The sequence below is a fragment of the Cotesia glomerata genome, linkage group LG3 (genome assembly GCF_020080835.1).
Source record: "Cotesia glomerata isolate CgM1 linkage group LG3, MPM_Cglom_v2.3, whole genome shotgun sequence".
NCBI lineage: Eukaryota > Metazoa > Arthropoda > Insecta > Hymenoptera > Braconidae > Cotesia > Cotesia glomerata.
Window position 1 is genome coordinate 30,660,373 of NC_058160.1, and position 22,400 is coordinate 30,682,772.

Here is a 22,400-nt window from a genome sequence, read left to right on the forward strand (position 1 = left end):
ACCGCACCAAGGAGAGACCAAACTCGCTTAATGAAAAATAATAACTCGACCTTTTTTTATTATTTATTATTAATCATTAATATTATTACTATTATTAGTTTATTAAAGAATTATTATTCTGATTATTGAAATAATTATTTTTATTAATTTAGATTATTATTATTAATTAAATTAATTATATATTTATTTATGTGGGGTTGGTGAGACAGATGAGCCACCGTTCCAACGCACTAAATTGTTATAGTTATAACTATCTATATATTGTTACTTAACTAATATTACTTCCATTAGAAAAAAACAAATCAATTATTATTTAAACTTAATAATTGAGAAAAAAAAAAAAAAAAAAAAAAATATGAGATTTATTTGTGGCTCCGATAAATTTTTACTCATACTAAGATTCACTAAATCAACTCTCAATAATGAATCTTTTATAATTTTTATAAATTAAAATAATCGATTTCTACGAAATTTTGTAAGCCATACTGGCAATTTTAATTATTATTATTATTATTATTATTATAATTAAAAATTGCATGGAAATCATGTTAATATTCTTAGTTTAAATTTGTTATATTTTTTTTTTGTCGGTATTATAATAATTAATTTGTTAATTGTATCATTTATTTGGGTACGAGTTAATTGTTAATTTTTTTCTGTTTGCGTGTTTTATTTGTCGAGAAATTATAGTTAATTATTGTTTTTCTCAACTTTAAAATCATGAATTACTACTATTTCTACAACTACTACTACTATTATTATTATTGTAAAATAGCATAAGCTGATTAATTGAATTTTTATAATTACTATTATTATTTAATATAATTAAAAAGTTAAACTGAAATGAATTGTTAATAATAATTTCATTTGATAATTAAAAAAAAAAAAAAAAAAAAAAAAAATATTTATTATAATTATGAATTAAAAAAAAAATATTACCAGAAAGAAAAAAATGATATGCTTCATGACAATATTACGATGTGAAGATAAAGTTTACGAAATATTTTGTGAACGGAGCTTTTTATTACCTATTTTGTATAGTAATCTCAACCAAAAGATTAATGATAAATAATTGACTTAATAAAAACTAAAACAAACAATAATATACATAATAATTTTAAAAAAAAAGAAATATGTAAAATAAAAGGCACTGTACATGCGATTATACTTAGTATTGTCAATAATGATTGAATGCGTTTCTTGGGGATGGTTCACTGCATACCGTGTACTCGATATTTATATATATATATATACAACATTCATTTCTTTATTCTTAAATATTTTTATTTCTCCACTCGTTAATGTTTTTGTGTTCTAAGCTTACATATTAATTATTAATTATTATTATTATCATTATTTCAATTTATCTTATTGTGTATATGGTATAAATTGTAAAAACAAAACGTATTTACTATATCATATTCATTTTTCGAGGCATGTCCTCTAAATAAAGGTATTGTTTAATAAATTCAATAATTTATGCATTTTTATTCTTCACACCCTTTTTTTATATTAATTTATTTATTACATAATTATAAGATTTATAATTAATTTTGGCGGGAAATAAAAATTCAAAATTTTATTTTTCTTTATCCGCCACTAGGGGCGCTGTCACTCCAATTTTATATATTTTATATTTTAGTTAACTGGTAGGATCTTTCGGAGCAGACGTTTGAAACAAAATTTTTATAATTTAAATTTTATTTATAAATTATTGATAAAGTTACTGAGTATTAATACAAAAGATTACTCGAGTGTAATAACTTATCTTCTGTTGTTAAATATTTATTCTATATAATGAAGTTATAACAAAAATTGCGCACTTATTTCTAAACATAATTTCAATAATAAATCAAAGAGCCATGTGACACATTAAATAAAATCAAAATAATAATTAAACAATTGAGAAATGGGTTTTTTTAATTGTTAAATAAATAAAAGTGAATGAAAACAATGAAAAAATAAAAAAGTGTTTGTGAAATATCAAATGGTGGGCACCGCAACTGCGGCGCTGCAGTAGTTTGACATTAAAAATAGAAGAGGGGGGAAAAACGGGTAGAGAGTTCGCCGCGAACCAACGAATAGAATTCAGTTGTTCTTAGATGTTAGTCGGTCGTGTTCGGTTGTTAACTCACCACTAGCGTACCGGTTTTTTTTTTTATCCAAGAACAGTTCGTGTACCTGTACAACAAACAAAGAATTATTTTTTTTAACAATTGTTCACCCGTAAAAACAACAATGAATATTTTATTTCTAAACACCGCGGGCAGACTTAATGTTACCTACCCGTTTAAAAAGTGTCGTGAGTGGATTTGAATTTATAGTGACAACGTGTTATTATTTTTTTTTTTGTTTTTCTTTTTCTCTGTGAAAGAAAGAAGCATCTGGTCTCATTAAAAGATATTAAAGTAAGCAAACAGTTGTTATAATTATAATAGTAATAATAATAATAATAATCATAAAAGTAATGTTTGATTTTAAATCATAAATCGATTAATTGTAATATTTAAATGGTTAGTTTATTCAAATTTTTTTAGTCTGTGGGTCAACAACAGCCACCTGTTGTCTAAAGACCATCAAAAATTATTTTATGTAACAGTCTTTTTATTTTCAACTAGAAAATAATTTACACGAGTAAATTTATCGGTGTTGTAAAAATCGAGTCATCAACCTCTACAATCGATATCAACTCTATCCTTATTTCCCTGTTGTAGTTTTGTGTAATAGTACACACCAGATAGTTTCAACAAAACCCATAAATAAAAACTTACTGAATAAAATAATAATAATAAACAATGGAAATAAAATAGTTTGTTTATAATTGTCGTCTGATCAAACAAAAATCTAACCAGTGATTATTTTATTAGTTTTTTTATTGGCTGGTCGTAATCATCCTGACAACTTGTCATTATGAAAAAAAATGTATATATCTACAATATATTTAAATATCTCCTTCAGTATACTCATGAGCATTCTATTCGCCATACCAGTGTTCAGTGTGTAAATAATACCGTACATATAAAATGACATGTTGATTCTCATGTTATTTGATAATGACATTTCAATTGAGCAAACATACAATTGACAAACAATTTTAGTTACTTTTATAAATATAATAATAATAAAATCCAAGGTAAGCCATGATTTAATGGTGAGATAAATATTTTTTGTCATGTATCCACGATTAGCCGACCTAATTTCAAGATTTAAGAGTACTTGTTTTCCAATAGATTTCTTGTTACTGATATGTACTGATACTTAATAAACTTATTTTACAGAGTCCAGTCTGGAGTAGCGTGGTGTGATATAAAATGCGATATACATAATAGCGCAGCGATTTAAAAAATACTCCAGCGGTCGAGGTGACAAGAAGCTTCTTTAATAGACATTATTATCAAACATCAAAGTTCGGAGATAGCTAATGTAATTGAAACCGGTCAGAAATTAATTAAAGATCGGAGTATGATGTAAAATGGATCAGAAGAGGTTTACTTTTGTATTAGGTGCTTCGATATCGGTATGTAGACATAATGAATAGATATGTATGTAGTTAGTAGTACATAAATAGTTATAGCAGTTAGAGTAGACATTAGAGGTTGAGATTACAGACGTCGGATTTGACGGTGCGATCGAGTAAAGAAGACCAAGTTAAGTAAAGAGTAAGAATAAGAAGATTAAAAAGTCTTAGAATCAGAGGGTATGAATAAAGGAAGGAAGGATAAAGACTGAGTAGAGTAGAGGTAGCAGCAGGTTATACTGGCCAGTGTACGACCTTGGAAGTGCGAGTTAGTTGTACCGCCTGGTTTTATAAATCAGGGTGTTCTCAACCGCTCCAGAGGATTACACTAATGCTCTATTTATTCTATTTATCGGTCTACATGTGGTTTGTTTAAATGTTTGGAGAAATGAGAACCGCGGGCCTGCTCGTCCAAGTGAAAAAGACCCATGGGTAATGTGGACGAACTCAACTCGTCCTTACACTTTTCTTATACTTGGTGCATTTCGTTTCAGAAAACATACTTATTTACTATGTAGATCTTTCTTTCTTTCATTATCCTTTTAATCTCATAAAACATTTAAATTATACTGAATATTTATCATTTTATTTGATATTCAAGTTTTAATGATAATAATTATTTTTGTTTTAAAACTCTTCAAGTACTAGATTGTACCTTTTGATTGTTTATTTTAATTTTTTTTCATCATGATTAATTTATAATAAAAATCCCAAAAATTATCTTAAAATAAAACAGAGAAATTAATGTTCATGTAACATGTCAGTTTATTTAATTAAAAATTTTTATTTTCATGTCATATAATATATAATTAGTTAATTACTAATTGTGAATTAAAAAGTATGAAATCTGAGAGGATGTATGAAAGAGATATTGTAAATGTAAAGGAATAAGTTCAATATACATATACATAGATATAAAAATAAAAATGTAAATGCGTATATAGACGTAATATACTGGAGAGAAAAAGTTTTCCACAAAAATCAAGGTCCCGTGATTATCTCGAGCATGACATTAAAGAGCGCAAATGCGTTAAGAAATGTTTCTCCTCGCATGTAAACACGCATTAGCCATATACTTGTTATTTTTATTATTTAGTGGTTTAATTACTAATAAAACTGTATCAAACAATTCGTGATATTTTCAAAGCCGTAAAATACTAATAAAAAGTACGCTCTGGTGGAGTACAAGTATTATAATACACATTACACGGTATGAAGGAGCTAAAAAAGTAAATACAGCAAACCTCGTGAGTAAAAAATAAATTGCTGATCTTACCGAGAATTTAAAGGCAACGGGATTTAAAATCGTTTAAAAATAATACATAATAATCAATTCGAACATTGTATTATTGGTATTAAATTGTGTGCGCGTTCAACAGAAGCTTACAAATTGAATGAAATAGTTTTAAGCGTACAAAATAACAAAATACCGGCCATTTATTTTTTTTTTTTTCTCTCTACTCGTCTATTTCCATCGCTATATATGTACAATAATATTACACTATATAATGCTTATAATATTAACTAGTATGTATATATTAGTATTTTATTGAATTAATCAGAATGTACAAACCTCGAAGCTCGTTAGTTTTTTTTTTCTACACTATACATAGCAGTAAATTGATAGTTATTATTATTGTTACTTTGTTTTTTTATATAAGAAGAGATAGTATAGAGACCGCAGGATGTAAGGGCACTGGAAGGCCGCCAGGAAATTCAATACCACCCTTATGTGCCCGGTGGTTAAGGAAATTCCTTGATAGAGTGCACAGTGTTGAGGTAGAGATAAAATGTTACTTGATGCCTGTGTGAATTAACAAACTAAACTGCTCAGGGTACTTGTAAATACTTTTTTTATTCCACCTTATACTTACTTAGTACTTGCCCCATTACATCAAAGGATGCTCACCGATTTATTTTTATTATACAACGTGAATTGATAATTAGTGTATTACGTGGATTTCCGTGGCAGGCAAAGTACCCAGTCCCGAGGCGTTTAGCAACAAAGAACTCAATAACTCGATGAAAGTACTTTGAAAGTGTTCGTTGGTTAAGCTCCAATCTTATAAAACCCAATTGTTGAGAAATACACTCTGTGTTTTGTGTAATTACTTTTACTTTAATTTTAATTAACAGTAATAATCTGTTTGATTTCATTTTTAACATCACGTCAAATTGTATTTTTATTTAAAATTTCTGGTTTTAAAAGAAACTTTTTTTTTTTTTTATAATTTTTCGGATGGATTCTGACACTAGATGCTTTTGAATAGATCGAAGGAAGATTAATTTTTTTTTACCACCCAGGTAAAAAAAAAATGACTAAACAAACTTGGATGGGTCTGATGAATGAATGAAAAATGTTTTTAAAAAAACATTTCTCAACTCACACGAGTAGTATATTTTTTTAATGATTGCTCGGAAAAATATTACTATTATCATTATTATTATTATATAATCTTTTCTAACGATTCATTAATTTTTTAATCTTCAATTACAAATAATAATAATAAAAGTTTATAGTTCGTTTAACCACCAGCCATTAATTAATGAGTTATTTTTATAGCTCTAGCTTTTATTCAAGCAAACTTGACATTTTTCTTTGGATCACTTTTTAATTAACAAAAAAAAATTTAATTTAAGGGTTTGTTAAAAAATGTTAGATTGTTTTTGTTAAAAATATCTGAATGAATATTTATTATTTACAAATAATGAGCGATAATTCATTTAAAAGCAAGAATGATACGATTGCACGCGAATCAATTGTCTGTAGGCACAATGCGATCCCAATCTCTTTATGTGTGATTTCAATGCATCGAGCACATGAACAATTCCTCAAAAACAATATAATATTTTCATGACTGTGCATTCGAATGTTCAAATAATTACTACCAGAAGACCAAAAATAATATTAAATAAACTGTAATTATAATAATTTATTAATTAATTTTATTAAAAAAATTTTTTTTGAGCCAAGAAATTATTCGCTATCGAATAGAATAAATTTTTTTATCAATGTACGGAATTAAAAAATTATTCATAGGTCAGTAAACTGATTTTGTAAATATTTTCGGAATAATGAAAGTGATACATGACACATGACATTTGTACCGTCTAACATAAGTGTCGGGTTAAATTCAGGGGCGTCTTATTTACGAGTGTTGGTTTTTATTGTATGCTAGTATGTAGTGTGTAGTTTAGCTCGTTAGACCGTGGAATAACATAACACATATAAGTATATGTGTTATAACTTAAAAAAAAATAATAAAAAATATGTGAGTTAAGGGAATACACAGACGAACGTTGAAGGGAAAACGGGTTTGCGTTTAGTAATACATTACATTCTCATTCTGTGTAAAGGTAAAGATAACCTGACGTTGGATCTTTCGTAGGAGGATGGAGGAAGCCATGCCCGAGGCTTTCATTACCGTTGCGGCGTTGTAAGACTGCTAGGCCTCTATAGATGTATACGATATATAGATGTGTTACGCAAGAACACCACTCGTTTTGTCTGTTGTCTGTTATTGTTATGTGTTCCTCATTTTTAGTTGTACTTGCGCTTCTACGCCAGACTTTTATTTAAATAATATATAATCTGAGGCTTAATTATTTACTAATTATCGTCTCCCAGACATTAAAATTCAAATAGAAAATTCTGCTCGGATGATCGAGAAAATATGTGCATATAATACAGCAATAGAGCTTAGAATAATGAGAGTAATAAGTGTAATAAGAATGTATGAGTGAACTAAGGACGACGACCCCAAAACTCTTGCGGCCTACCAACAACGATCGATATATTGTATATTAGAGGCCTTTTGCGTGCATCGACACCTACTTTCTGCTTTCTGTTGTCACTACAAGCAAATTGCTAACTGTTATTACTCCGGAGTTGAGATAAAACCTCTGAGCTATTATTGTTTCGGTTTAGAGTCTCTGTACATGCACAATAATAAAAAATAAAGCTGCTTAGAGAAAAAAATTTATAAATTAAATAAAATTTTTAATTTATAAATTTAAAATTCAAGTTCATTTTTTATCAGTGCACTATAGAAAAATATTTGATAATAATTATGATTTTTTAACGATTTATTTCATTAATGTTAATAAATAGTCTATTAATTTGCTATTAAAAATTTTTAATTGTAAAAAATATTTATTATTCGTTAATGAAATAAATATATATTTGTTGAGGTAATTACTGTTTAAAATTTAATAAAATTCGAGTTGTAAAATAGAGCGATAATTTTCAGTTTGAAATGCAATTTATAGAAGCTGGATCAAGGAAAAATTACAAAAAATTGATGGTTTGTAAATTCTGTAACAAATACATTTTAAATACTTAAAAATTAAAATAATACTTTGGATTTTAATTTGTAAAGATGTTCTTTAAAAGATATTTTCTTAGTTTTTTTACTGAGGAGACAGTGACTTTTCATCCGCTTTTTTTCTGTAATATTTGTATTTTAAATTAAGATAATAAGTTCACTAAATTAAAAAAAAAAATTATCTAGAACTAAATTTAATTTTATTTTTATAAAAATTAAGGTTTCAATAAAAAAATAATAAAAATATTAAGCAGTTATAAAAATTTTTCCAAATTAAAATTAGACATTAGAAGAAAACCAATAAAATCTATCTCATTAATTAAAAAATTAAATTTCAACGTCTACTGTTACTTCAATATAATTTAATTGAAATAGAGAAGAAGAAAACTTGGGTGATGTTTGACCCCATTTCGCCCAAGAGATCCATTAGGTCGGTTCAAAAATGAAAAAAATAAAATAGTAGGCGGAGTATTTTCGCTCTTTCCTTGTATTAACATTTGACTCCTCGATAATAAAATAAATAGTTTAGATCTCGGAAAGGTTAAGCCTCGGATAGGAGACGATGTTCGAAGATTAAAGGAGTGAAAGAGAGTGTTTGTGCATACCCGATACCAGTATCGAGGCAAAGCCGTTTAGCGAGTAAGACTTTACTTGAACTTGCAAGTCGTGACCGCGCGATTGGTGGGAATCCGCCCTGAGATCGACTCTCATACTCTTTATTGCAGGTAGTAGGCAGTAGGTAGTAAGTGTGCTTTTAATTTTTATCCTTCTCCGTAAAGGCTTGGGCCTCTACATAATCCTCTATTCATTTTAATAGTAATAGTAATGAATAGAATAGTCTTCTTGCTCCTTATAGAGCAGTTATATAGCGCAACTCACTGTGAAGCGCAATCGAAATGTAAACAGACAATACGGTAATTATTAACATTGCGGTTAATCATGTAATACTTACTAAAAAAGCAACATAATCTTCCTGGATGTAATTTATGTAATATTTAATGTAGGTATCTAGTTTTACATTGAAAAAAAAAAAAAAAAATTATTGAACCAAGAAAATAATTTTTAAGAATTTTATTGTCTTGAATTAAGTAAAATTTAATTAAATCAAGAACGATTTTTTAGTTTAAGAATTTTTCGATTTAAATCACAGCCATAAAGTTCTTCAAAATTATTTTCTGGATTCAAATTATTTTATTTCTAATATTACAATAAATTTTTGCTCTATAAGGATAAAATAATGTCCTAAAAAATGTTTATTGTAATATATAATAAAGAGTTATAGAAAAAGGTTCGAAAGTATAAGCTTGTTCTTCGCTTAAGCACCTACCTTAACAAGAGCGTGTAGAGTTTACGTAATTTGGTACCAAGGTTTTGGTTTTTAGTTTCAAAAGAGAAAGAGCAATGGAGTTAATCGAGCGATTAGTTACTCTCGTAGGTGGTGGTAATATTCATTTTGGCTATTACAAACTCGTACGGCTTGGCAATTAATAGCCAATTGAGAATGGGGAATGGCGACGGGTCAGGAAGTCATCGTCTGATATGTATATGTATGTTTCTCTACTCGTTTCGACACCTGCGAAATTCAATAATCAATTTCAGGTTTAGTTTCACTTTTACTTCACACTCTTTCAATTAATAATTACAATTTGTTATTTCGTCAGACATGTGTTCTATATGTGCATTTCGTTGTTCATAATGAGTTATAAAAATCACAAATTTCAATTAAATATCGATCCGAATTGTTAATTACTAATTATAGTTGACTGAACGTGTTTAGTTGTGTACTTTTTCGAGGCTCCGCTGATTATGTCTTTACCATTAATGCCGGAGGCAATCGCGGGACCGTTATGTGTACTTACACCTCCCCGAGCAGTACATACACGGGCGAGTAAGTGATTTATAAATACGCACCCAGCATCAACAACCGAACACACTGAACGGTTTGAAGCCTCTATTGAGTTGAGACACAGTAACCGAGACTTATTATCGATTATTTTATTTTTAAAATTTTTAAATAGGTTGCAGACTTTATTTGATGGATTTTCCGGGTTGGGATCCAGGATTGTTGATATATAATAATAATAATGATAAATATGTAATAAATTATTTATGGGGTTTACGGTTGTTCGGTGAGCGATGCTCCGTGGGAAAATCAACTCGTCCGTCAAACGTTAATTCTCGGTTAAATAAAATGAAACGTTGAAACGTTCTAGTCGGTAATAAATAACAGAAGCATTTTTTTTTTGCTCCAGACACTTTACTTGCAATTCAGAACAAAAAAAGATACTTATTAAGGATAACATTTATTCAGCATTTTTGTTTAATTGAATTTATATATCTTGTTATATATTAAATATTAATTAAAAAGCTTGTAATATTTTAATTATATTTTTAATTAGCGTTGGGATTAAAAATTAAAAAATTAATTGAATTAAAAATTTTGTAATTACTTTTCATTTAATTTTGAGCACTGTAAAGTTAATAAAAAATTTTTATTTATAAATAATTTGAAAAAGGCAACCCTAAAAAACTTTTTAATTAGCGGCCACAATTTTTCAACAAATAAAAAATTAATTTTTTTATTTATCCTGCTCCCATTTACTCTAATAATTTTTCAAGTTTTATTAAAATTAAACCCTTCTTTGAGAAAATTTAAGCAAGCTTGCGTAGTTTTTTGCTTAACATACTCCAGCGAAATATTAAATATATATAATTATATACAACACTCACAGCTTGGTTTTTGACTTTATTTTTTTAAAGAGCTCATTAGCGGATAGAGATTGCTAAGATTACTTACTCGGTTCTTATGACCTCATTTGGTTTTATTTATCCCCGATGTTGTAGGATGTAGATGTAGGAGTTCAGTCTCGGGAGACTGTGGTATTCATTATATCGGGACTCGGCTCGTCAGTTTCCGCGACACTCATTAAATGAAAAAGAATTTTTATCAAACAATTAGAAAGATTAAAAAATAAACCAACTTTCAGAAAAAAAATAATAATTTAGAAAGACGAACCAATGAGTAGGACGGCCGTAAGATAAATAGTGTCCCTCGGGTTTTCCTTTTTATGACCGGGTGATAGATTTTTTTCCGTTCTGTTGCAACTGCGGGGATCGGATAAATCCCTCGAATCTTCTATCTCCAATCTCCTATCTATCAGTCTCTTGTGGTGAGTCTCTCTCAGATGAACGTTAATTTGTGCATCAGTGGCAATATCGAATGACGAAGTTAACTGACTAGAGTGCAGAGCACCGAGTTCGGGTCATTGCCCGTCAGTCGATTCCTATGTGCAATGCAATACAACCAAACTAAAAGATCTGTTTGCACGTCTGACTTCGCTACGCTTTAGACAAACTTCGACATTGTCTTCTTATTCTCTTATTCTTGGTCTCTAAAGATTTCTCAGACGCGGAACGAAACAATGAGAGGAGAGAAAGAAAATTATGTATCAAGTGTAAAAAAAAATTCTAAAAGTCTAGAGTTTTACAAAAGTTTAAATAAATTTTCAATTCTTAAACCGGTAATTACTTCATTTCAGACTCTTTCCGAAAAAATCATTTAAATTATTCATCTAAATTTTGAAAATAAAGCGTATTAGGTATGTAAATATATTCTTTATATTAGTGAGGCCGGTCAAAGATCTTACTGATGAATTTATATTAATGCGACTTGCTTTTAAAATTGGTGATAACGACCTCGTGTTCTATCTGTATCCTCTTTGCATACTTGTTTTATGTTTTTTAGTTATGTTCTTTTGTTTTCACTTTTATTTCCTCCGGATGAGTAATCGCGCTTCCAGCTGCAAGAAAAAATGAAAATTTTTTTTCTTATCGCTTATTATTCGCGACAAAGAAATTTTTTGTCATGCATTTTTTTTGTGTCGGAAGTATTTGACATATGATAGAAATGTTATTATCTCGGTTGTTTTTTATTTTTAACAGATAGGCTGTCAATCATTCAATTTTAATTAACTTTTTTTTATTTTTTTTCAGCGAATTTCAATTTGATTTATCTACAGAGCTTGTAATAGAACTTATCTGTTTTAAATACTCGACTGTTACGAAATTCAGTAGAAGGAACAAACATTTATAATTTTAAATAAAAGTTATTTTTTCGTAATTTATCTTTTGAATGACGTATAATAGGAGTATATGAATCATAGAACATGATATTTTTCATAACAGCAGTGATTTAACAGCCCAAAAATTCTATCAAAGACATTTGAAAGTATGTCCCTGATTTTTGAATTAGAGAATGATTATAAAATTCAAGGTGATGTCTGTTTCTTAAGAAAATAATTCAAGTCCGTATACTTTCTAGGTTTTATTTTTAAATAGTAAAAAAAAAAAAAAAAAAAAAAAAAAAAAAATAAATTTTATTTTATTTTTACCATTTAAGATTTTAATTCGGAAAAATTAACTCTGTATTTTTACACAAATTAAAAAATTAATTTGATTTAAAAAAGAAATTTTTAAACCAACAAAATGATTTAAAATCCCTTTTGATAATTATGTATCTCTTTATCATTCCAAACATCAAATTTACTCATTCAGTCAAACTCAGATAATATAAATTTCCCTTCAGTTTATTATTGTACTTATAAAAACAATTCAGCCGAGCTAATGACTAAGTGCGCGTAAAATAAATCTCATTAATGTCAAACAATTTAAAATTAATGAAAAACTAGGTCAGCATTTTGTTTGTTTACTTCAAAACATAGCAAACGGGACTTTTATTTGTTTTATATATATTTATATATGAAAGTCTTTCCCTGGCCTATTTTTTATAATCGCAAAGAGTCATAGCTTTGTCACGCCCGCAATGTGGAACTGTCGTATAAATACACACAATTGTGCGCTAAAATACTCATACATATTTATGCAGAAGTAGATGAAAATTTTTCCAACTGTTTGCGTCAACGAGCACAGTGTGCTCTTACACTTTGATATTCTGATACTCAGTAGTTATGCTTGTACGCGTCTTTTGTTTAAACTCTCCAGTAAAACGTTAACCATTTGTTCCTCCTCCTCCTTCTCCGCCGCTGCATCCTTCAGCTCTTCAGCCTCCACTTCCTCGTCCTCTCGTCAGTTCACTTCCTGTAAAACCATCATCTATTTACGTGGGTTTATTTATACGCCATTGAGAATCAATTTGACGAGTCGATCTACATAAATCTTTACAAGTACGTGGTTAAATAAAATGTTACAGAAATATTAATACTCACTGCTTTATTTCTTATTTCGTCGCTCTATTTTCGTCCAAGTAGAGGGAAATTAGTCCCAAGTATCTTATATTTAGTTAAATGTATATATATTTTTGAATATATCCGGGTTCGAAGGGCGCAAGATTATTTTTTCTACTCTTTTTTTTTATTAACCAACTTCCGTTAATGTATATTTATAAAAATTTAGTAATGGATATTTTTAACTTGGAGCTTAGAACGCATTACAGATCATTTTCATTCACACATTACCCACTTAACCTATGATCTTTTTTTTTAAGTATTCAAGTTTCTATTTTCATGCTTTCGTTAATTTAATTTAATTTTTTTTTTTTTTTGTTGCAGTTCGTTGATGTGAATGCATATTACACATATGAAATGCCATTCTCGCTGTAAGGTAATTCATTTATTATATAATTTTTTATTTATTATTATTCATAATTCATTTTTGATTTAATTATCAATTTTTTTTTTTTTTTTTTAATAAAAAATACTTAGAAATATTGTATTTTTAAAAAAATTTAATAATTTTAATCAATTAATTTCTGGAAAAATTAATTATTAAAATAAAAATAAATAAAAAATGCCTTGATATTAACTAATAATTATCCGTAATTAATTTGAAAATAGATATAAAATATATAAAGACTATTTTCACTACTTGTACATTAATATTAATTAATTACACTCTATTTTTATAATAATTGAAATAAATTTGTCGATCTTACTAGATCAAAGAGAATTAAAAAAATGAGATCTTGATAAATGATAATAAAACTAAAACTAAAACTTGATAAGCGAAGAATTTAGATCGATAGAATATTAACGATGTGTCGCTTATCAAACGCGTTGAAAACATAAAATATTAAACATAGATCTAATTATCAAGTCTGTAAGTCTGTAATTAATCCTAGCCGTCTTTGAATACATAATTATTTATCTTATGTTTAATTATTTATTAGCAATCAACATGTAATACTCTTATTCTCGAGTTAATTAAAAATTTAAAGTTTGTCACGCAAGTTATAACTTATTGATATCATGCAAGTACAAAAGTTGTTGATTATTATTTATTAGTTATTAGTTATTAGTAATACTATAAAGTACAAACTGTAAACTCGTGACCTAATCATTTGGGAGTAAAGTATTATATGTATAAATAGATAACAAGATATTGTGCGTCATGTATCGACAGGCACATGTGGCCTTGTGATTATTTTTCAAACAAAAAAGTTATTATACAAGCTCAACACATATTTTAAAACTGATAAATCTTGAAATTCAATTAAGCGGTGTTTGTTTGTTCAGGGTGTTTTTAACCGCTTAAATAATTAACAAACTATGTGTATATATTTATAAATGGTACAAATTCTAATTAAACTCTATTGTACAATCAGACTGATTAATCATTATTTGATTAATTCAAATAATTGCAAGGCTAGATAGCGTTGAATGAGCAGAATAATCAGAGTGCGATTGAGGATGTAAAGTGATGCGTAACAGCCGAATAAAAACGCGTCATCAGTCATCAGTCATTATTGTAAAGATTAAAACGCAAAAGGTAAATAGGATCGCGGAATTTAATCGGGAATAATATAACAGCAGACACACGTGGAAAATGTGATGTGTGATGTAATAAATAGAAGAAAAGGCGCAGTAGCGATCCCTTCTTTCCACACAAGGTTCATCCAGCTTGAGTTTCCCGCTTGCGCACATCAGTAATGTAAGTAAACCGTAGACGACGATCCTATCCCGCGTACAGAGTCAGCTGTGTGCATTAGCAAGGTCAGGGTCGCGTAATCGATGCCTGTCGACCTACCCTCGGCTGCTGCAGTCTCCATAGTAACCTCTCCTGGTCCACTTAGTTCTCCGTCTCACTCCAGACCAAAATAATATAATAAAATAATCTGTAATTTTTGGATTTTATTGTAAAAATGGAGAGTAATTTAAATTGGGCTGGACAAAAAACGGAACAAAAGAGTTGGCTAATTGCTGGGTGGTATGAGCGCGTTAAAGAATCATACATTGCATTGTGGTTTTCTCGGGTGTTTCAGACTGGAAGAATGTCCAGTGCCAGCGGTAACAACAGTCTTGCCAGTGCGACCAGTTACAGTGGAGCTAGTACTCTTACTGGAGGTGTAGGAGGTGCATTAAGTCTGATGGGTTGTGTCAGAGAGGCTTCACCTCCGCCTCAAAATCATCGGACGCTGGATCTTGGCGATTTAGCGATGCAACGTCATGCGGATTTACTTCCTAAAGGTATGTTTAAATATTAAAATATCTAAATTGTTATTATTTTAATTTTTTTTCTTAAAAAATGAAAAATTAATTATTTAACTAAAAAAACAGCAAGTTTTGGAAAGAAAAATTAGTTTTTAGGTCCTAGAATGTCGGTCTAACTATTAATAATGAATAAAAAAAATTTTAATTAATAAAAACCAAAAAAAAATATTTTTTTCCAAGTTTTTTTGGAAAAAAAAATCAAATTCGAACTACGCATTCAAAATATATCACAGTTTAAATATTAAAAAAAAAAAAAAAAAAAAAAAAAAAAAAAGATGGCTTGAAACAAATTGTAGAATTTTGAGCTCAAAAATCAATCAATTGGTAAATTTTTAAACTTTTTGAGCGTAAAAATCGCAAAAAGTTTCGGGGATAGTCAATCTCTTATCAAACTTTTACTCTAAACTTAAATTGATTAAATGATAACTGGATCTATTTAAAACAATATCTTATATAACGAGTTACTCGTAAAATGTTAAGCCGCGTGTTTTTATCTTTATAAATTTAGGTCACTTGAACACCTAGAAAAATTGCTAAGACAATATATTATATATTTTATATTTATATTTATATTTATATAAGCACTTAGTCACTTTCGCTTATTGAACGTAAACACAATACAACATCCAACAATATGAAGAGTGTTGCTCAAAAAGAGATCGATGGATCTTAAATGTGTTACTGGAACGTCCAGTATTTAAATTAAAAAATATTAATAATTAATAATTAATATACAATACTACAGAAAGTATCTCGTGATTTAGTTTAGTGATTGATATGTATCACATATGATAGACGTACAATGGGTATTCCAGTTTACGGATAAATGATTGACTAGTACGCACTTGACTGAATTAAGGTCGAATCAAGGAGCGTGGTGATGTTTACGTTCGTGTGTGTCACGTTATGTGTTCTTATTCTTTCTTCATTTTTTATTCAGTTTGTTGCTTAGTTCTCTTGTCAGGTCACATACTTTCACTTTAGATTTACACTCTCTTATGCAATGTCAGGATACACATCTTTATGCTTAGACTTTTTATAATTTTTAAAATTCACATTCATGTATTCTGTTGAAATCATTGCATTTTATTATATTTATTGCACACCTCCCTTCCCATCGAAAACTCTTCCCGTCACTAATTTTATCAGCAACCTGATTGTTGATGTAACTGTGTATTATTTTATGTTTCCATCAGCCGCCGCTTGAATTTCAATTAAAACTCTTCAATTTTACGCTTCAAAAATAACAATGTTCAAGACTCGTAATTTTTCTTCCCATCAAATAAATTAAAATAAAATAAAATTTGTTTGTTTGTTTAGTTTAACTTAAATTGTCTAGAATTTAAATGTAATTGCAGGCAATTATTATTTTATAAATAACAAAAATGATTGTGCAATTTAACAGCCATCAACTAGCTATTAATCTTAGACATAATTATATACTCTTCGTAAAGCATAATAGTGTCGCGTAAAAATGGTGCATACAATAAAATTATAAAAAACATTGAATGTAAATCTAAAAAAAATTCAACAGCCTTTAAAGATTCACTCTGTAAAAATTCTATACCTTTCTCTTCATTTCTTCTTTTTAATATATTATTGTCTCTCATCTCATCTGTTCTTTTGTTTCGCAATACTTTTCCCTCATTTCCTTACTTTGGTGTTGCGCTGTCGCTGGAAGCAATCCCCGTTTAATCCCAGCATCCTTCAGCCCTTCGGCTTTGCTCGCTAAAAATATATATATATATTTCCCTTTCATTCAGAGTATTTTTTCATCTCGCTTGCAATTTGCTGCATGCGCTAACTCTTTTGTCCCTCAACTATGCTCACCGTCTAGTCTCCATGCAATCGATCTTACAATTATTATCCATTGAGGGACACAACAATGCTCAGTACCTATAGGTATAGTATCTAAACACCGGCTATGGTGCTTTAAAATTGAAAAGGCTTCTTCAAAATATTTAAAATCCCCACTTTTGTTATTTAATAATTCATATTCATATTTTCAGTTTAAGTCTGTGAAGGGTATCTACAATCCAAGTTTCCAAGTTTCCTTGCAGTTATTTTTATAAATCCAATGAAAACTAAATACAGTCATTAATTTTAAATGTCGCAATCAACAATAACTATAGTCAATCTATTTCCAGACACAAACCTCTAAATTAGCGTTCAAATATTGACAATTAGCTTTCAAATAATTGCATTGACCTGATAATAACTTGGGCAATACAAATCAAAGCGTTGGACACAATTTTGTAATAATATTATTTTTTTTTTTAATTATTAAAAAAAATTTTTTTTTGAGTGAAAAAGTAAAATTTGAATACTTAGTATAACTTATTAAAATTTTATTTTTATGATTTGGATTACCGAATTAATTAAGCCGGCTGGAAAATACATTTGTGATCGTCGTGGGCATGGGAATTGGATAGACGTTGATATCGTTGGCGAGTTTGATTAACCTAGATACACCCGGACGAAATGGAAATGTGTTCGTCGTTGATCGTTGATCGTTCATCCATTTTCAATCACCACTGACGTACCTTTGTAACCCAATCAATGCCTCTTCTATGGAAATATCCTCTCTATACATTATAAAAGATAACCAATATTATTTACTGTCCATATATCATAAATAAATTCTCCAAAAAAAAAAGAAAAAAAAAATGCAAACAATTTAAAATAATTACAATTATTAAACAACGAAAGTGTTTTAGATTTTCGCTCGGTTATTTTCTCGGTCATATTAAAGCTTTCTCTGTTAGTAGTTTAATGCTATTAGGAATTCCACAATGTAATTTCTATTTAATTAACATTAATCGGCCATGAACTCATTTCAATTAATCATCGTAATCACGGAGGAATAAATTTTTATTTTATTTTAATTTAATTAAATATGTAAGGAAAATTGTTCGAGTGTACCTGGTATTTATTTGTGAAAACTTAAAATGCTAATACTAATTTAAATCTTTCGTGCTAACAGAACCAAAGAAAAGACGCTTTCATCCTCTCCGCGGGCTGAGAAGAATCTTCAGAAGAAAGAGCAGAAGTGCTGCTGATGCCGCCTTCGATTCTCACAACGATCGAAATGACCCAGTGACTCACGATCGTGAGGACATGACTCTCAGGCATCCAGCTGGACGTACTGAGGACGCTCGGAGCCAAAGTGCTAGTGAATTACTCACTGATTCTTGCGATTGTCAAAGGTGACTTTTTTTTATCTCCCTTTAAATTTTTTTAAATTAAATTTTATTCTATTTTTATTTTTTATAGCAAACGGCCTATGAACTGGGCTAAAAAATACAGATTATCATTGAGGAAATCATATAATAAACAGTAAATACATTATTTTGGTTTATTTACGATGAATATACTGAAGCGAAACTTCAAGAAATAATTTTTACTAAAAACTACGCTGAGAAAAAAAAAATTGGCTAATAGACAAGAATTTTTTGATATAAAGATCTGTATCAATATCTGTCTTTACTATTATTATAATTAATATAATTTTTTTTTCTCAGTGTGTTAAAAAAAATTCTAACTAAATTAAATAATCAATAAAAATTTATAAACAATTTAAATTATTCTTCTCATTAAAAGTAAAAAAATTTTATCATTAATCGAAGACTTCAGTGAAGCATTTTCCAATTTACAATCTACAAAAAAATAAATTCTTAAAACTGCTGAAGTATCAACTAAATTTTTAGTGGATTAAAGTCACGCTTCTGTATCTTAACTGTTTTTTTTTTATTACGTTTGCATTTTTCATGATAAACCATCAGAGTATACTTTATAAAAAATAAAAAAAGTTGGTCATTTAGTTCTCAAGAACTTTTTTGCGAGCGTTCAGTTGTAAGCTTTTAGCGTTAAAAATAAAAAGGTTTGCGATGTTGTGTATAAAGTAAATTTAGTGTATCATATATAATAATGTGCTCGCCATAAGCAAAGTATGTAGACCACGTACTTGCGTACGTACATTATATAGATGTGTAAAGGTATTATATCTATAGATTATTTAATGGAGGATCGTGAGGTGTCTGGCGCTTGTACATTGCCCTTTTGATCGTCTCGTACTTTTGTTTTTCATGGCATACCACATATCTAAGTATATATTCTGTTGTGTTTTATTAACGAAGTTCCTTGGCTTTTCCAGTGGGTTCCTCAGGCGAGGAGGCGGCGTACAAGAGACGTTTACCAAGCTCCGAGGTGCTTCAGGTCAACTCTCAGTGTCTCACGACAGTGTCTTCCCCGGGGAGGTGCCTCATACTCGGCCTCTCTCATCTCTAGATACCTTGGCTACATTCCAAGTACGTCATTTTTTCTTACATATACTCATATTTTGTATAATTCTACTCCTTATACATATATTATACTACCTTCATCACCGAAAATTCCTCTTAAATCTTTCATTTACCTAAATCAAATTAAATTTTTTACTCACCGATTAATCTACTGCACATTCCACACCCTCTCTCTCTCTCTCTCTCTCTTTCTTCAGAAACTCTGGATTGCAAATACTATTTCTGGTAAGCAATAAGGTCAACGATGGAAATAGAATCACCGTAAAGCTCGCGTACTAACCGAGAACGACGTCTTGAAAATTCATTCTCGAATATTTTAAACCTACTACACTCACTATATTGACTTTCTTGTCGATAAAATTTACTCAATTTATTTTGAAATTAATTTTATCTTCAACACGAATCCTTTAAATACCTCACCAATTTTCACTTTGAATTTTTATCTTAAAAATAAAAATAAAAAATTTGTTATTAAAATTTACAATTAAATATAATTATATAAAAATAAAAAGACCAACTATGTTATTATTTTATTATTTTAAATTGAATACTCACCATTATTTTAAAAAAATATAATAAAAAGATTTATGAAAAGCCAGGATTAAATTGATAAAATCATTGTTAAATCTACAGCACTCCTCATTAATTTTTCACCATTATAGTAAGCGTCTGCGTTCCAACCTGATAGTCTCAAGAAAGTCTTTATAAATGTGTTTCATCATTTTAAAAACACAACTCCTTTCCTATTGTTACCCTCTCTCAGTATTACTTGTATATATATTTTAAAAAGAAATATATTTTTTTTTTCATAATTACAACACACTTTTTAAATTTACTGTACTTACTTTATTTACAGAGACGACAGGGAAAAACAAATGATGAAGTTAACAAGAGCCATGGCATCCATGGAGCTTCCAACAATCGGATATCTCTTCGAGTAAGTTCAACCTCTAATTTATTCCATTAATAATTAATAAAAAAAAAATTTTAATTACAATGAATTATAAATTGATGCAGGTGTTGGAGCAAATTAAGACTGCCATAGAGAGTAGGAATCAGCTGGCATCGATGGAGACGCACATTCCTCTTGTGAGTAGATTAAATTTTAGCGATACTTGTGTTAATGTTGAAACATAATAATAATGATAAAAAGTACTCTCAATAAACTGAAGCAGTAAAGACAAAAATCAGAGTGGGGAGAAGATGATAAGATGGACTCAAGCTGCTCTTTGGTTACAAGTATATGTGTGTGTACTGATACATGATGTATATGATGTACACATACTGTTATGTTACAAGTACTACGACGATACACATCAATTTTTACCGTTGCTTTCTTTCTCGGCTCGAAACGTCGCGGTTGACGAGTCACCAAGTACAACACATTTACTTACTCATACACTATATTGTTGTTGTTAACTGCGTTTTATTAATGTCACTATAAAATATATATACAAAACTAATATATAAGTCATTTCCTTTTCTTCAAATGATGTCACGTTATTTTTTTGCGTTGCAGGCCTCCGAGGAACATTATCAGCAGGAAACTAGTGAGGTGAGATACCGCACCGAGTATAACATTCGGCTTTGCTTGTTTTTATTCTATTAAAATGATATCGCTCTATCCACACGATTGAGCTTGTCGTCTCAGATTCATTAAATAACTCGGTCTGCTAAGAGCTAAAAGCACAGCTAAAATAATTTTATTTATTAGCTATTATATTTTTAAATATTGGGATTTATTTTTAAAGTTCAATGAATTTTTAGAGTAAGTTATAAATCATTTAAATAAAATCTTATCCGTTGGAGAGTAATTTAGTCATAGTGGTTCTTGTAGTCTCACAGAAGTTGATAAATATTGATGAACCATTGAGAACTTGTAGTGCTTGTCATCGATATAGAGCCAGTGCTTTGCCTACTATTTAAATGCAAGTGACCTGATAAATTCAGTGTTGAAATATTTTCAGATTTTAAATTAAAAATTCAATATGGGGGTAAAGAATTTTTTATATTTTTTATTTTTCAAGTCTTTTTTAAGCGCATAAAAAAAAAAAAATAAAAACAACTGCTACTTCTGCAGTATGCTTGTATTAACTCGAGATGAATAATAAAAGGTCTATTGTGATTGCAGAGCCGTTTCAGCCGTACAGATAAACGTGAACGAACCGATAGAGAAGAGCCGGAGGAAAAGTTCAGGGTAAGTTTTGATACTTTTTTGATATCAACAAACTGAACAAACCGGTTTTCTCCATGAGTCACTAGTCATTTATCGAACAAATTGCCAAAACGGCAATAACCGTTCGTTCTCTTCTCCTATCCGTTTTGTTGACAATTTTCTTTTGTTTTTTTGATTACATTATCAAGTATATATTACACTCGGGCTATAAAAGAGTGTAAAAAACATTTACTACCTCAGATTTAAGCAATTTAAGATTTAAAAATTAAAACAACTTCAAGAGTATTAATAATGAGTGTGTTGAATTTTAGTAAACGAGTTTTCCAAAAAAAGCCAGAGCAGCGAAGCAATAGTGTGTTGTTTAAAATGTTTTATTGCAATCCTCGTATTTTAGTATGCAATGAATTCAGATCAGAATCAGGTCAATGGAGTCCTAACGACAGAGTGATCCCTTTTACGGAACCAGTTTGGGTTCTTGTCCTCTTACTTGACATAAACAATAATCATATCTCTAATAATATTATATTATTATTAGCCATATAATAATACAGCATTCCGTTAGATTAGTGAGATAAA

At 29.1% G+C, this 22,400-nt stretch overlaps 1 protein-coding gene and 1 long non-coding RNA gene across 6 annotated transcripts; one reads left to right on the plus strand and one right to left on the minus strand.

The window, feature by feature from the left end:
• Positions 1-2,075: 2,075 nt before the first annotated feature.
• On the plus strand, positions 2,076-21,845 carry LOC123261830 (the record flags this gene model as incomplete). Of its 4 annotated transcripts, XM_044723665.1 has the most annotated exon segments (11): positions 2,076-2,408; positions 3,279-3,517; positions 13,410-13,461; positions 15,119-15,323; positions 18,331-18,553; positions 18,621-18,683; positions 19,501-19,654; positions 20,505-20,585; positions 20,666-20,737; positions 21,168-21,203; positions 21,780-21,845. In XM_044723665.1, coding segments are annotated over 9 exon segments (939 nt in total), but the record flags the coding sequence as incomplete, so codon positions are not given.
• LOC123261831 lies at positions 12,363-20,067 on the minus strand. 2 transcript variants are annotated; one of them, XR_006508782.1, is made up of 3 exons: positions 19,789-20,067; positions 17,718-17,932; positions 12,363-12,939 (listed from the first exon to the last, which is right to left on the minus strand). It is a non-coding gene; the product is annotated as an uncharacterized LOC123261831 (long non-coding RNA). The 2 variants fall into 2 exon arrangements; XR_006508781.1 differs by lacking the exon at positions 12,363-12,939 and adding an exon at positions 16,925-17,075.
• Positions 21,846-22,400: the final 555 nt, after the last annotated feature.